At 35.7% G+C, this 14,431-nt stretch overlaps 1 protein-coding gene across 1 annotated transcript in view; it reads right to left on the reverse strand.

The window, feature by feature from the left end:
• DACH1 (dachshund family transcription factor 1) overlaps positions 1–14,431 on the reverse strand; it is a 407,431-nt gene that overhangs the window by 175,217 nt on the left and 217,783 nt on the right. Inside the window, exon 3 of the mRNA XM_008517937.2 lies at positions 10,625–10,786. Within this exon, the coding sequence (XP_008516159.2) occupies positions 10,625–10,786 (162 nt within the window). The remainder of the gene's footprint in view (positions 1–10,624; positions 10,787–14,431) is intronic.

The raw sequence follows: 14,431 nt of genomic DNA on the forward strand, positions 1-14,431 counted from the left end.
GCCTGTGTGCCTTAAAACTGGCAACTTTAGGAGGCTCATGTTTAGGTTTCTAAAGGAAAATATTTTAAAACAATTTGACAATCTTGGTAAGATTAGCATTTTTTAACCTTGAATTTTACATAAAATGAATATTGGACTTACATTGTCTATATAATACCCATCGTTTGGAGCGATAGACCTGCTCCAAAACTTGAATTGGTTTATTCAAATGTAAAGGATGATAAAGGAAAAACGAAAATACAAGCAAAAGCAGGGTAACCCAGGGAGAAGATATCTCAGAAGAACTCATAACACAGTTTCAGCATGTAGATAAATAATAGAAAAATAAAGAAAAAGTAATCAATTTCCAAAAAACAGCCTAAAACACATGGAACTAAATAACAGATTATTTATAAATGATATAGACTTTTTTCCAAACATGAATGAAATTAAAATGAATTGAAACTAGTTTCAGAAATCTTTCTTTTTTCCCCATCTCTATTATGTGGGTCTGTGTCTCCTGAAACATTAGAAGTCACAGAATCCTAAGACAGAATCAAGAATGTTCATAAGGCCACTGGGTTTTGAAGTGACCTTGAATCATCCAAATGGCATAGTGCCTGAGTATAAACTATTAATTACCACATTATATTTTAGAGTCATATCTGTTTACTAATTTATGCATTCTTATATAATTGTGCCTGTAGTTTGTTTAGAACATAAGCTCTCCTTTCAAGTTAAATATACTTTCCGGAAAAAAGTTTAAATAGAAATGTAATTATTCATTGTTTTATGAAGATGGTGAAGTTCTCCTTCCCTGCATATCCTGAAATGTGATATCTTATATAGAACTGAGATTTTTTTCCCCGCAAATCTCAATCTATGCAGTTGTACAGGTAAAATTCCAGATGAATTACTTGTTTTTTAAATTTTCATTTAGAAAAATGAACAACTTTTCTGAGAATTCCTGAAATGTTGTAATTTTGTACGAACTCAATTGATGAAAGGACTTAAATGTGTCCCATAAAGACACGCTCAGCACTGATAAAAATTCAGAGTTTACATTTTCTTATAAGTTACTTTAACTTTAAAACATCCATATATACATATATATGTATATGTGTGTGTGTGTGTGTGTATGACCAGATTCACACACACACACACACACACACACATGCACACTTAACCTCTCTTCTTTGTCTCTGTGCAGATTACTACTCTCAGCCTACAAATGACCCCAAGGAAGTAAGTACACTTCTTGGCTGAACAATTTATCAACAGCTTGAAGTGACAGGAATGGTGATTCAATCCTATGTCCCCACGTATCAGATGTAGGCCACATTCTTCAGTCTGCAGAACCAGAAAGGGAAAAAGTCCCTGTCGCATTTGCCCTTTCATAGAGATGGAAATATTATTAGAAAGGACATAAACAGACTAATTAAATCACAGCAGTATGGCTAGGATGACAGCTGGTACAGCGTGTGACTGAGAAGATCCATATCTGTGAGCAGGAGGTACTTCACTTCCAATCCATTCGCTATTAGGTGCTTTCAAGCTTGCTGTGCAGACATTAAATAATAACAGATCATTTCCAAGACTAAAATGATGTAAAGAAATAAAAAAGGCTTTCTAACCAAGAAATCTTTTGTGCCACAGAGAAAAAAAATCATTTACCACTCAGTTCTGCTTTTGAGATAAAGATGTAATAATGCCATTACCTTTCATCAGCAGGATCCTTGAAAATCAACACTCTTTGCTTATCATGCTGTGAAACACAAATAGAGCTAAAGGCATGGTCTGCGAGCACTGCTGCAGCGATATTAACTAACAGATCTGCCCTTTGTGAAGGAAACCGTATCCGTTTCATTAGTGCAGACTCTAATTCAAAACTGTTGAAAATGAACTGCACATACTGTTTTAATAACAACATTCCTAATCATTATCAAACTGGTAATTCTCTCAGCACTGAATGTAAGGGTTTGTGTTTCCATTATGACCTGCTGTTAAAGAAAACCATATTTAAATCCTCCATTCTTTCCTATCTTCCAAATTATCCAGGTTCATTTTGGGTGGGGGAGGTATCAAGAGCCTACAAGATTACGTCCACCACATTATTTCGTCATAAGTGAATTGACATTTTTAGACGTTCATGTCAACTACTGTATTATTTACTTATTATCATGTGGTTATTCTGTTTTGTATTCAATTTGGCATGCCATGATTCATACAAATGGCTTTGTACAGTTTTGGAATATTTTGACATTTAGAGAAGAACCACAGTCACTCAAATGTAAAACACTAGGTCTGGTGACGGGGTGTTGGGCTCAGAGTTATCAACTTGTGGGCTCACACTCACAATAAAGTGGGACCACGAGCACCCTAGTTACATCTCAAAAAATACATTTTCTAATGTCAGGTCATCGTGAGATATTTGAAAATTTATACCACCAAAATTTATAATTCACAGAACAGAAAGTTGAAGATTTATTTTAATCATATAGCATCAATCTTATGAAGTTAAAATATAAAAAAAATAAAATAACAGAGGATCATATCAATGAATAAAGTAAGAGTTACCTGATCTTAAAAGGATTGAATAAGGCCTGGGGTTATTTTAAACTGAAATGTTTGCTGCCACTACAGTTTATGTTTGCAGCTTCTATAAACATTGCAACATGTTGATGTAGGTTGACAAAGATCATTTTTAGGGCTGTCCTCAATGAAAATCGTATTTCCAAGGCTGTCATAAATGTACTCAGTCTCCAGGAATGTGATGGAGTCTACCATGTAACACATCCAATTGGATCTATCTTACATTTCCTATGGTTTATGATTACACAAGGATACAGCATCAAATAAAATAATTTAATTTATATTTCTTAATATGAAATGTTTGAATGATCAGGTTTACTTCATCATCTTGTAATTAGTTGGAATAAACAATACTAAAACAAAAACAGTGAGTTAGTATTTTCTAACTATGTTCTCCAACTGTACATATAAATTAAAAAAAATCTTCATGAAAACAAAACAGACACTACAGAAAAAGTGGAAATATTGTCCGCATTTTACTTATCTATACCACACAATACATTTAATAATTCATACGGGAAACTAGTATATGTTATTGATCATACTCTAATGATTTTATTAACATAGAAATTGACCTAGAAATATATGTTCAAATAATTTTAAATGATAAAAGTGTTCTTTTTAATAAAGAAATGAACTTTTTCGGTATATAGTTACCTGTTATGATCACTGGTGTTTCTATCCTTTTATATAACCAATGAAGATCAAAAATATATTATGAGAAAAAACGCAAAATGATGCCATCTACTTTCTAGAAAATCATGAAAAAGAGCTTAATAAAATGAGCACTTATTAATACACATGTCATTTTAAAATAACCTAATTTTAAGCTATATGAAATTTTTGAAAAAATGTTCCTTATTCTTCCACAATAACATTAACAGTGACCAGTTAACTCTTGCCCAGTTCCTTCCAGACCCTAATGAAATGGATATATAGTACCAAGGTGTAAGATATAGGATATATAGTATCAAGGTGTAAAATATAGAATCTCTTTTCTTACATTCAAAATAAATATTTTCCACCCTTACCCATCATATGTAATGGTCGCATAATATGTGAAATGATGAATCACCATATATTTAAGGATGCTCCTTTTGGACATTTAGGTTGTTTCAGGTTTGTATTTTATTTTAGAAATCACTGTAAAGAATATCTTATTGCCTTTTATCTTCTATTGAGGTTTCAAAAATCAAAGAATTTTAGAGCCAAGAGGGTGAGTGGGCATCAAGCTCCTTATTTATTAAATAAGAATGCTGAGAAATGAAGGGGTTTATCTAAGTAGTTATTTATTAGCTACATTACTACTAGAAGCTAAATCTTCTGACATATTTTGCTCTCTGCTCCCCCATCTCAGTATGACTTATCTCGGTCATACTATATGATGCTCAAATTTCAGAGAATGATTTTTTGATGTTTGTTTTAAATTAGCTGTTTATTCTTTATATTTTCACATTAGATTACCTTATTTAAAATATTTAATGAAGAAATGCCAGAAATATTAAATATCTACAAATACACCAAAATTTATGAAAGAGTAGTTTACTACTTTTTAGTTTTTTAATGTTCGGGTAAGCAATTTTGTGTGAAACGTCAGGATATGAAGACATCTTTTGCATAGAGAATGATGGGAACCATATGGCTTATTCACAATCAATTGAATTACAAACCATGGCAGTTCCTGCACTTTTAAGAGATGCTTACGTGGTCCTTCCATTAAAATTCCACTAATGTGACGTTTGTGAAAAAGTTTATGTTTAGACATACTTTCCTCACTATATGCAATGCCACAGAGAGCAAAAGCATCGATTAAAAGTGTTTATATATAAATTGACAGCTATCAGTTCTAAAATATTTCTCATTTCATGTGTCAGAACCTTTTTGGCCTTTTAAGGCAGTCTTGTGTGTTTCCATGTTTACAAGACTCTGGCCGTTAATATTGTTAAATTTTACTCATCCGACAGGAAGAAGGATCTTGAAAATCATTGTTAGGCAGAGAAACATTAAGAAAGTTAAAAAAAAAAAAAACTTTCCACACTTAATCTGTTAAACAATGGCAAATTTCTTATGAATCAGTGATACTGTAATTGAACTGGAGACATTTTTAGAGCAAGCTTGCTTTGGCTTTTTCACCCTCCGATTTGGAATCTGCTCACAGTACTGCCAGCTTAACCAAAAAGGATTAACTCTCATATCCAACTGAGAACACAGATAATTCTCAGTAATTGGTAAAAAATGAAGATGAATGGGGCTGAGAGATAAGGAGCAATTAGCTCATCAGCAGTTACAGCTGTGCACTCAATCCGGATCCATCTCTTGAGTCTCGGCCCCTTTTAAAGAACCTAAGCAGAATAAGCATAGGACACCCCCTCCCCCAAAAATTGCTATACCTGCCCATCATTTCTCTAGACTTCCATTTTATTTCCTTACTATACAAAGACACCTGTCATAGCATGCTATGTAAATTACTACCTCTCTCAGGACCTATGTCTAAAGCCAATCTTCTTTTTAAACTTTTTTTTTTATAACAGAAACCAAATGACTACTGTAGACACTCTTAAATTCCCTGTCAATCGTTTCATTATAGCAGCATCATCTGTTTGAAAATATAAGCAATTCCCTCATCTAATTATAGGAAGGATTTGAGGTTCATTAACATTGCCAAGGCAGAGAATCCAATGTGCAATTGCAGAGCTCTGCTTGGTGGCCTGTGTTCTCAGTTTCCTTTTATTTGCTTTCTCAAGGTCTCCAAGACTTTTTCCTGAAATCATAAAATTAATTTTTCCTTCCAAATAGACACGTGAGTTAGAAGAAAGGAAATGACTACAGTATAAACTATTCTATTTCTGCGGGAATGGCTTTAAAAAAAAAAAAAAGACAGTCAGCTGGGGAAGATAATTTTATCTCCCTATCCTCCTGGCTTTTTTTTCCCCTCATTTGTTTTGTTTTGTTGGTTGGAAGACAGAAGTAAGGAGTAAGGAATACCATTGAAGAACACAGCTGTTAATCCCCAACTCAAGTTCTTGTTACCTGAAACTCCTACATCCTTGCAACTATGGTAAGTTTGAGAAAATGAAAAAGAATCAGACACTCCAGGCATATGAACTGTGTTCAGATTCTGGGATCCCCGCATCAGGGTACCCTTGCCTATATTTCACAGTGTTCAGAAAGAGAAAATGCTGAAGACTTAAGATTACTTCACTTCCTTAAAGAAATAACAGCAGTTAGAGGGTTATGACTATAGTTTAAACAATGAGATTTTCTTGGGACATCTGTTTTGAGATCACATTTTGAATAGATATGAACTCATTTCCTACTAAGCAAGCAATCTACCATTGTTGATAGCTGTTTACCAGTTCCATGAGTCAGATATTAGCTAGTGGCAAAGGTCCCTCTTAAATCCTCTGAGTATTCTTTAAACTGTGTACATAGTGTTTTCCTTAAATAAAATGTTAAGAGAAGTAAAAATGCAGTCTTTTCCTGCCTCTTGGTAAATCATAGTCCACAAGGTCTTGCACTTGGGAATAATATTTAATGTATTTATCTTTATAGAGTCGTTTCCTTTGTTGTCATTAGTTAAGGGAGTAAGATATTAGGTTTAGCAAGTATTTAAATAACAGAAACTATTAAGAGATGCTCACTATGTCAATATTTATATAGCATTTGAAAACTAGAAGTAAAATTAAGTTTCCTTTATTTAGATTAGATCGATTGTGATTAATTTAGTATCCTCAAAATATGCATGATGCCAAAAAAAAGATAAGCAGATAAAAACACAACTATAGATGCTATGGAATTGACCTTGGGTTCACCGGTTTTAAATTCTGCCTTTCCAATATCCCGGTCCCAGTTTCCAAGCAGCATTTTTAAAGCCGGTTATGTAGATCAGTCCTTAAAGCAAAAAAATAGCAATTTATCTGGCCTGTGTGTTGTGGATAGTGTTGCCACTAAAAAGAATCCAGGACATTTTTCCTTCTTATCTACAATGTAGCTCATATCAGCCAACCTGTCACAAGATAGTACTTGATATAAACAAGAGATTGCAAAGACATCTCAGTAATCAATATCAGGATGGCTACAGTATGGAAACCCCAACCAGTGCATATCATTTGTCTCAGCATCTATTTCTATGGCCAAATGAAGCATTAATTCAAATCATAAATCTATGGTGATTTAAATCTGGGAATGAGCACCTGCCTGCTTTAATGATTTATTTTGTACATTTCAGTAAGCAGGAGATTTGTCCATATGAACTGACAGGTCACCTTCAGATGCCAGGAGCAGACTGTTTATCACCATGCAGACTAGCATCTCATCTTAGCAAGTAAATATTAAACTAAAAGAATCCAATTGATTGTGGATGAGGGAGAATGGCGACACGGCCATATATTTCACTCAGCGTGCTGATGCCTCCCTCGGATCTATCCTGAGTCCCCACTTCTTCCTAAAGTGATCATTCTGTTGGAAAGATGTGAGCTCAAGGTTACCGTGGAAAATTGGGATATAAAATAATTATTTGTCGGTGTCAAAGATTTCTTTAAACACTTTTTCCTGGCTAATTTTTATGATTCATATTAATAACAGGAATGAGTCATCTATAATAAACAATCCCTTCACCTCACCAAGCCAAATTAATCCAAACCAAGCAAACACAAAATCTATTTTCTGGGCAATAAGGATGTATTTACAACCAAGGAAAAAAATAGTGTTCAGAAAGCCTGAAATGTTTAACAAAACTTTTGACCCAGATGAGTACAAGAGAAAAAAGAATCCTGAATTGACTTCAAAAATGTCGCTGGATTTGGTCAGGGCTGAGTAGCAACAATATATCATTTAAGTGGCAACTCTCTGAGGGGTTTCACTACTTCAAAGAGCCAGTTGATAGATTCATGAGAGCAGTAAGTTTGTATTCTGAAATATAGGCCTTTGAGATTCTTGGGATTCCTCCTGGAATTCATATGCCTCAATATCACTTCCTAAGCACCTCATGCTAACCGAGGCTCCTGGAGGATCTGGCACATCCTGTTATGACTGCCTGCTGACGCAGCCATCCCGCCCACAGACTGCACGGCCCGTGAGTGCTGGGACTCTATAATGATTATTTTTGTGTCCCTAGAATGAGCTAAGATCAAACATACAACGAAATCCAAATGACCTAACAGCTGCCCCTAAATTTCCTCACAGGCCTGCAGTTTAGCCAATAATACCTAGCAGAGAGAGTAGGAAAACAGAGAAGGAGGCAGTTGATGGCAGGAAAAATAAGAAGGTAATTTTCAAGAGAGTAAGTTTGAAAAAATAATAATAATGACAAAAGCAATACCAAAACGACTCACCTTACTGTTAAGGTCAGTCATTTTGGTATTGTAATAACATACTAGTCCTTAATATGAGTAGGAAAAATTGGCCAGAAAAAGGTGTTTAAAGAAATCTTTGACTCTGACAAACAATTATTTTATATCCCAATTTTATTGTAGTAACAATGTGATAAACAAACATTTTAATAAATAAGGTTATAAACACTTGACAAATACGATCGCCTTTAATTCTCATGATGTAGATACTATTATTTATACCATTTTCCAGATGGGGAATATTAGGCTCAGAAAGTTTACATAACTTTCCAAAGTCATAGAGCAAATAATTATTGAAAACTTACCAAGAGGAAGGCACTGTCCTCAGGGTCAGAGAAGACTGTGGGCCATACAAAGCAACTGCTCAATTCAGCAACTGCTTTGATAGATGCAAGCTCAGCCCCCACCCCCACCAGTGCCCTTACCCCTCCCGGAAACTCCAAACTCTCTTTCACTGATCTCTAGATAGATAAAGGGGGGTGGGGCAGTGTGCTCAGGAAGGATAATAAATTATTAATTCTTAGAGGACAGCAGCATGTGAGAATAGAATAAAAATAACATTGACAACAATTTTTCCCCCAAATCAGCTATCAAATATCTAACATAAATGATCCACATGACTTAGGGACTAGCAATGGCACCAATGTTAACACAATCTCAAAATACTAAGACCCTCTAAGAAAATTCAAAGAAATTTCTGCTGCTGGTTCAAATCGATGTTGGATGATGGGTGTCAAAACTAAAAAGCAACGTGAACTACCAACCAAAGACCTTAATGAAAGAAAAGTGATTTCCTCCAACTAAGCAAAAAAGAAAATTCAAATTGTTTCTTTTTTAAGTTATTATGATAGCCTATCTACACAAATAATTAAGGTAAGCTATAATTTGGTCAGTAGGCAAACGTTATTCTGTAATATCAAATATTAAATTTATGTCAATGTTTAATTATGAGTCATTTTCTCTTTACCTTATGCCTATTGGTTTCTCCAAAGTCAACTTCTGCTCTGCTGCTCAGGAAACTTGAAGAGAGATATCGTTTTAAAATATTTTGCTTTAAACCTTATTAAATTGCCTAACAACACGAACTCTAGAGAGCAGCCTGCATTAAAGGCTTTACTCCTAAAATTTTGAAAACAATCCAGATTATGTTTCGGAATGATAACTATAACTTCTAGTGGCCAATGACTTGTCTTTAAAAGTGTCCAATTTTGCTCTATTTTAATAGGCTAAAGTAAAAGACTGCTATCGTAAGAAAAATATGTACTTAATAGTTCTAAAAATAGAATGGTAATTCATTCATTTTACTTTAATACTGTTTTTAACCTTTAAAAGCCTAAATTTCTGTGTGTAGACCCTGACATAAACAATCCACTGCCTTTCACTTTCCCAGTAGGAGCACCACAAATGCAAACTAAAGATGTTTCCTTACTTCCTCTCAGTTTTAGAGCCATGTCTTTTGGGTCTCTTCCACGTCTTTTCATCCTTCTAAGGATTGCCACCATCTACTTTATAACCTATTTTCAAATCAAACCCATTGCTGTGGCTCGTTTTCTTTTTCCCTCATGTAGTTTTGCTGAAAAGTTCCATTTTCTCCTTTTTTACATTAGAAGTTGCCCTTTGACATCACTGAAGCAGTGGTGTTTTGTGTTTTGTTTATATATTTCAAAATTACTTCCTACTCTAACGGTCATGTCTAGTGTATGCTTCCACGGAACTGTTGCAAGAATGATCAGTGCTAAAAGCTATAATATTCTTTCATATATCCTTAACTATATGTCAATGCACTGAGAGCAGGAAGCTGCTGATTATTGAAAGAAATAATCTGTTAAAATGCTGCATAGAAAGAAAATTTAATTGAACTGTCATGAATTACTGTGTCCTTTATGAACGTATGTTGGATATAATATCTTTCTCGCACCTTGTAGGATCCAACTTTTTCTTGTTAAATTATATTTTGAGTATGATTTCTATAATTGAAAGAGAAACAATACAGTGCAGCATAGAATAAAGTGTTTTATCTCACCAAGACATAGATGCTAAAGATACCATCAATAAAAAAATTAATAGACATTTGACGTTGTGTTCGACCAAGCAAATTACTCAGAGGAATTCTGCCAAGAGAAAGCCGTTTCTTTTGGTTTCAATAGTGACTATCAACTTTCCCTCTCTTTCTCCATACCTCAGGAAAGAAAAAAATCAAGAGAAATTAAAGTTGTAATTTTAAAATGAGATAAATAGCTTATGGTTGTTTATAGAAAGAATTAATTATAAATATAATTTTTATTCCTGGAAGCACATGAAAGGATTTAGTTTATATGTTTTGCTGCTAATGCAAATTTAGTATTTGATGACAAAAGCATTAAGAATGAAAAAGATAAAGTGTATGTTTTACTTTATAAATATTCTTCTGTCACCTTACCTATAATCAATACTTTCGAATTCTGATTATTAAAACTATTTGTATTATGAAGGATGTTAACTGAATGCTTATAGTAGAAGTTGCAGACATACAGTTGAAGCTATAATAAAAAATAATTTTGCTAATTATTTATTTAAAGTCGTGTTGTTAGAGAGGCAAAATGGTATCTTCAGAATATATACTCTTGCAGAGCTTCTCAAAAGGATAGCCAATAGTGTTGTTCTGGAAAAGAGTCATTCGGTAGCAAATGATCACAATAAGTTTCAGTGAACGTAAAACTTACCGACACTTGAATTCATGTCCCCATTTTCCGAATCTGCTCCATGTTGGTTATTACTGGCATGATAGTTGCTCATAGCTTCTAATTTGATTTTTTTCACCTTCATTGCTTCGGCGATAGCTGCATTGGTAGCAGCGGCAGCTGCTGCAGCTGCTGCTGTCAGACCTTAAAAGAATAAATTAAAAACGAGGTAATTCAAATTCTGATTTTTCATGTAATAGTCCATGTAATTTATATAACACACATACAAACATTAGGGTATCTGATTCCTTTATGGAACACTCTGATAGCATATATTCATTCCCAACTAGCCAATGAAATAACTTTGATACAATCGAGAGAGTGCTCTCGAAACTCCCAAATTAAATATTAAGCAGAAACATAATTCACATACAAAAGAATAGTAGTAGAAATGCAGCCAGAAGTATCTCTCAAACAAACCAGTCTGAACATGTCATTCCCTGCTTAAAACTTAAAATCCTCTACAGCTGCCTAAAGGGGGGGGGGGGGGGGGGGATCTGAACTGCTTAGCTTAGCTCACAAAGCCCTTCATGAAAGAGTGTAAACTCCCTAATCACCCAAAGTTCCCTTACTCTCATGTCACACGCCAGCTATGCTGAACATGCCACCAATACCCATGCATGCCCTGACTCTTCACCCTTGTGCTTTCACACTTGCCATTCTCTTTGTCTGGAATGTCCTTATCCCATGACTCACTTCCCCAGCCTCTCATCCTCCAGCATTCGAATCCCAGAAATGACACTTGTAACCAATATGCCACGATGTTTATCCAGAACAATTCATCTCTGTTCATCCAGAGAACAGGAGGTAGGAGTGGATGTGAGATTAGAAATAGAGTTTGAGACCAGATTATGGAAGAGCAGAAAGCTAAGACCGTGCTTTATGTATAGGCTCTAGAGAGCCAGCAGAGGTTTCTCAGCAGGGGAGTGGTTTGTCTCCTTAAATGTGTGAACTTTTACCAAGTCAATTCACTTCATCCTGACATCCTCATTTGCAAAATGACTGATACTGGAATATATGAATGATCTTTCCTAATCTAAAACTCCAAAAGTCTAGGGGAGGATGTGTACCCCGCCCCCCCCCCCCCACTCTTTTTGCTATGGCTGCTTCAGAGTTTCTGACTACAGTGCTTCAGCCTGGCTTGAATTTATCTTTGTGATTTATTTCCATTCCCAGCTGGTGGATTAGAAACTGAACACCTCTCTCCTCCTTTTCCTCCCCACTAATCATCAGTTCTAGTTACTACAGCAAATAAGTTACAACCTCAGGAATTACAAGAAACTCTTTTTCCCTAGAAATCTCTGCTGTTTTTTAGGAGATAGAAGACCTCACCTTTTCTTCAGATCAGACAAAAGAAGCCTTGACAACTTTCACCCCAATGAAATGAGATCTTCACATTGGATCTTTGCATGAAAACCTGATAACTGCCCCCTAAAAAGGCACTGATCTAAACTCAAAGAATTCATCTGGGTCTGGATGAACACTTATTGCCTTTTAAGTCCCCACTTGAACTGATTCTCTCATCTTCCTATGATTGAATTTTCTCCCCAGTTACTCATTTCCTTCAAAGATGTTTCAGAACATTTTCTTTCCTGTTCTCTAAAAATTCTCTTTGTGTTTCCCAGAAAATCTCTCTTCCGAAATTTTGCCTTGTCATAAATGTGAGCATCTCACTTTTCCGTTCTCTTCATTGCCTGGTGTTGTCCCATCTCTAATCTCTGACACTTCCGTGATATTTACCTTTGGTTTATGTGGCAGGTAAATCTTGTTCCATAGGATTAAAATGAGAGAGATAAACCTACAATTTGAGATATTATTGTTATTATTGTATAGATCTGAATCGAATTTGGTAGTATGAAACACAAGGATGCATGATATAACCTTGGCCAAGCCATAAAATCTTCTCGAGTATGGTTTCTTCGACTGTAAAGTCATTCTCTTCACAAAGGGATAATATAAGGATTAAATGAGATAAACTATGTGAAGAATACCACATCATGCTTAGTAAAAACTAGACATGCCTTGCATTCTAGTTCCTCAATAAGTCCAGTCCAGTCCTAGCTATGATTCCTGCAGGATATCGTGGGTGGCCACAGCCTCCTCAGCTAGAAGAATCCTACTGCTCCTTATCTGACTGCATTAAACCTTGGATTTTAAAAATACTTTTTATAATTTAGTTATGTATGATTTTATGTATGATACTCTTCTATTTTTCCATTTGACAGTTTATTTCCCAGTTTTACACTTCTAATACAAATTCCAAAAGATGTATGTATGTGACATACACACATGCTCTAACTTAACTAAAATACTTTTTTTTTTCTGCTTTATCTCCCCAAATCCCCCCTGGTACATAGTTGTATATCTTAGTTGCAGGTCCTTCTAGTTGTGGCACATGGGATGCCGCCTCAACGTGGTCTGACGAGCGGTGCTGTGTCCGCGCCCAGGATCTGAACCAGCGAAACCCTGGGCCACCACAGCGGAGCGCTCAAACTTAATCACTCGGCCACAGGGCCAGCCCCTAAAATACTTTTTAATATTCTATTTTTCGTCCAATTTAATGAAGGTGGGAAGAAAGCTATACCGTTGGCAACAGTTGCTGATTTTAGTTCCACTAACTCACCTGGCTGTTTGATGGGTTCTCAAATTTAATTCTTTAATACCTTTCAAATTCAACCAATTTTCTCCATTTCCACTGGCTCCCCCTAGTGCAAGCTGTCACCTTTTCTTCCCTAAAGTCTTACAATAATAGCCCTTAATTGCTTTCACTTTCCTCACCTCCAATCTCTTACTATTCATACAGTAGTCAACATAATCTTATGAAAATGAAAATCCAATCACGACATTCAATGCGTATTCTCGGGAGCAAGTCAGATGCTTCTCATGGCTGTCACAGCTCTTTATGCTCAGTTCCCTGCCTATCTGTGTAGCATCATCTGTTCCCCTGAGCCCTCCTTGCTCTCTGTGCTCCAGACACACAAGCCTTCTTTCATTTCCTCTAATGGACCACATTCCTTCTTTCAAGTCAGACTTTGCACATGTTGTTCCCACTTTCTAGAAAAGCTCTCCACTCCCCTGCCCACTGACCTGTCCATGCATCCATCATGTGATGACTTAAATATTACGCTCTAGGAGTAGCAGGCTCAGGTTCCTGACTCTTTAGTATACCTGGGAAACAGCTATCAACATGTCAAGAATCAGCTCAAGACTCACTTCTTTTAAAGAGCTGACCTTCCACACCCTACCCCTCCAGAGTAGAGCTGGTGGTCCACTTGCTTGTGTTCTCAACCCTGTTGCATGCGAGTTTACCATCTTTTGTGAACCACAATCACCCATGGGGCTTTACCATTCAGACAGCTGAGGCCTACCACCTGAGATTCAGGTTGGGACCCAGGCATCTGTATATTTTTGCTTGATTTTACTGTTCCTCAGGTCATTTTAATGTGCAATCTGAGATATGAAAGCCAGTCCCTTGGACTCTTTATTGCTCTGTTTTGAGGGGTTGAGGGGACTAAGGAGGGTCAGTTTAGGGTTAGCTTCTCTAACTAGATTATAACACCAAAAGGATAGAAATACTTTCTTAGCACATATATCCCAAACTTCTACCATGATGCCTAGCACAAACTGCCACTGAATGAAAAAACACTTCTCAAACTAGATTACTTGGAAAGCCACAGGAGAAATATGGTGATTATTTTGACAATATCAATGTAAGTAATTTAAAACATTATGTTTATGTTGCAATCAATGTGAATATACTAGGAGTAGCAAATCTCATTAATTTAATAT

The sequence above is a fragment of the Equus przewalskii genome, chromosome 16, assembly GCF_037783145.1.
Source record: "Equus przewalskii isolate Varuska chromosome 16, EquPr2, whole genome shotgun sequence".
NCBI classification, from domain to species: domain Eukaryota; kingdom Metazoa; phylum Chordata; class Mammalia; order Perissodactyla; family Equidae; genus Equus; species Equus przewalskii.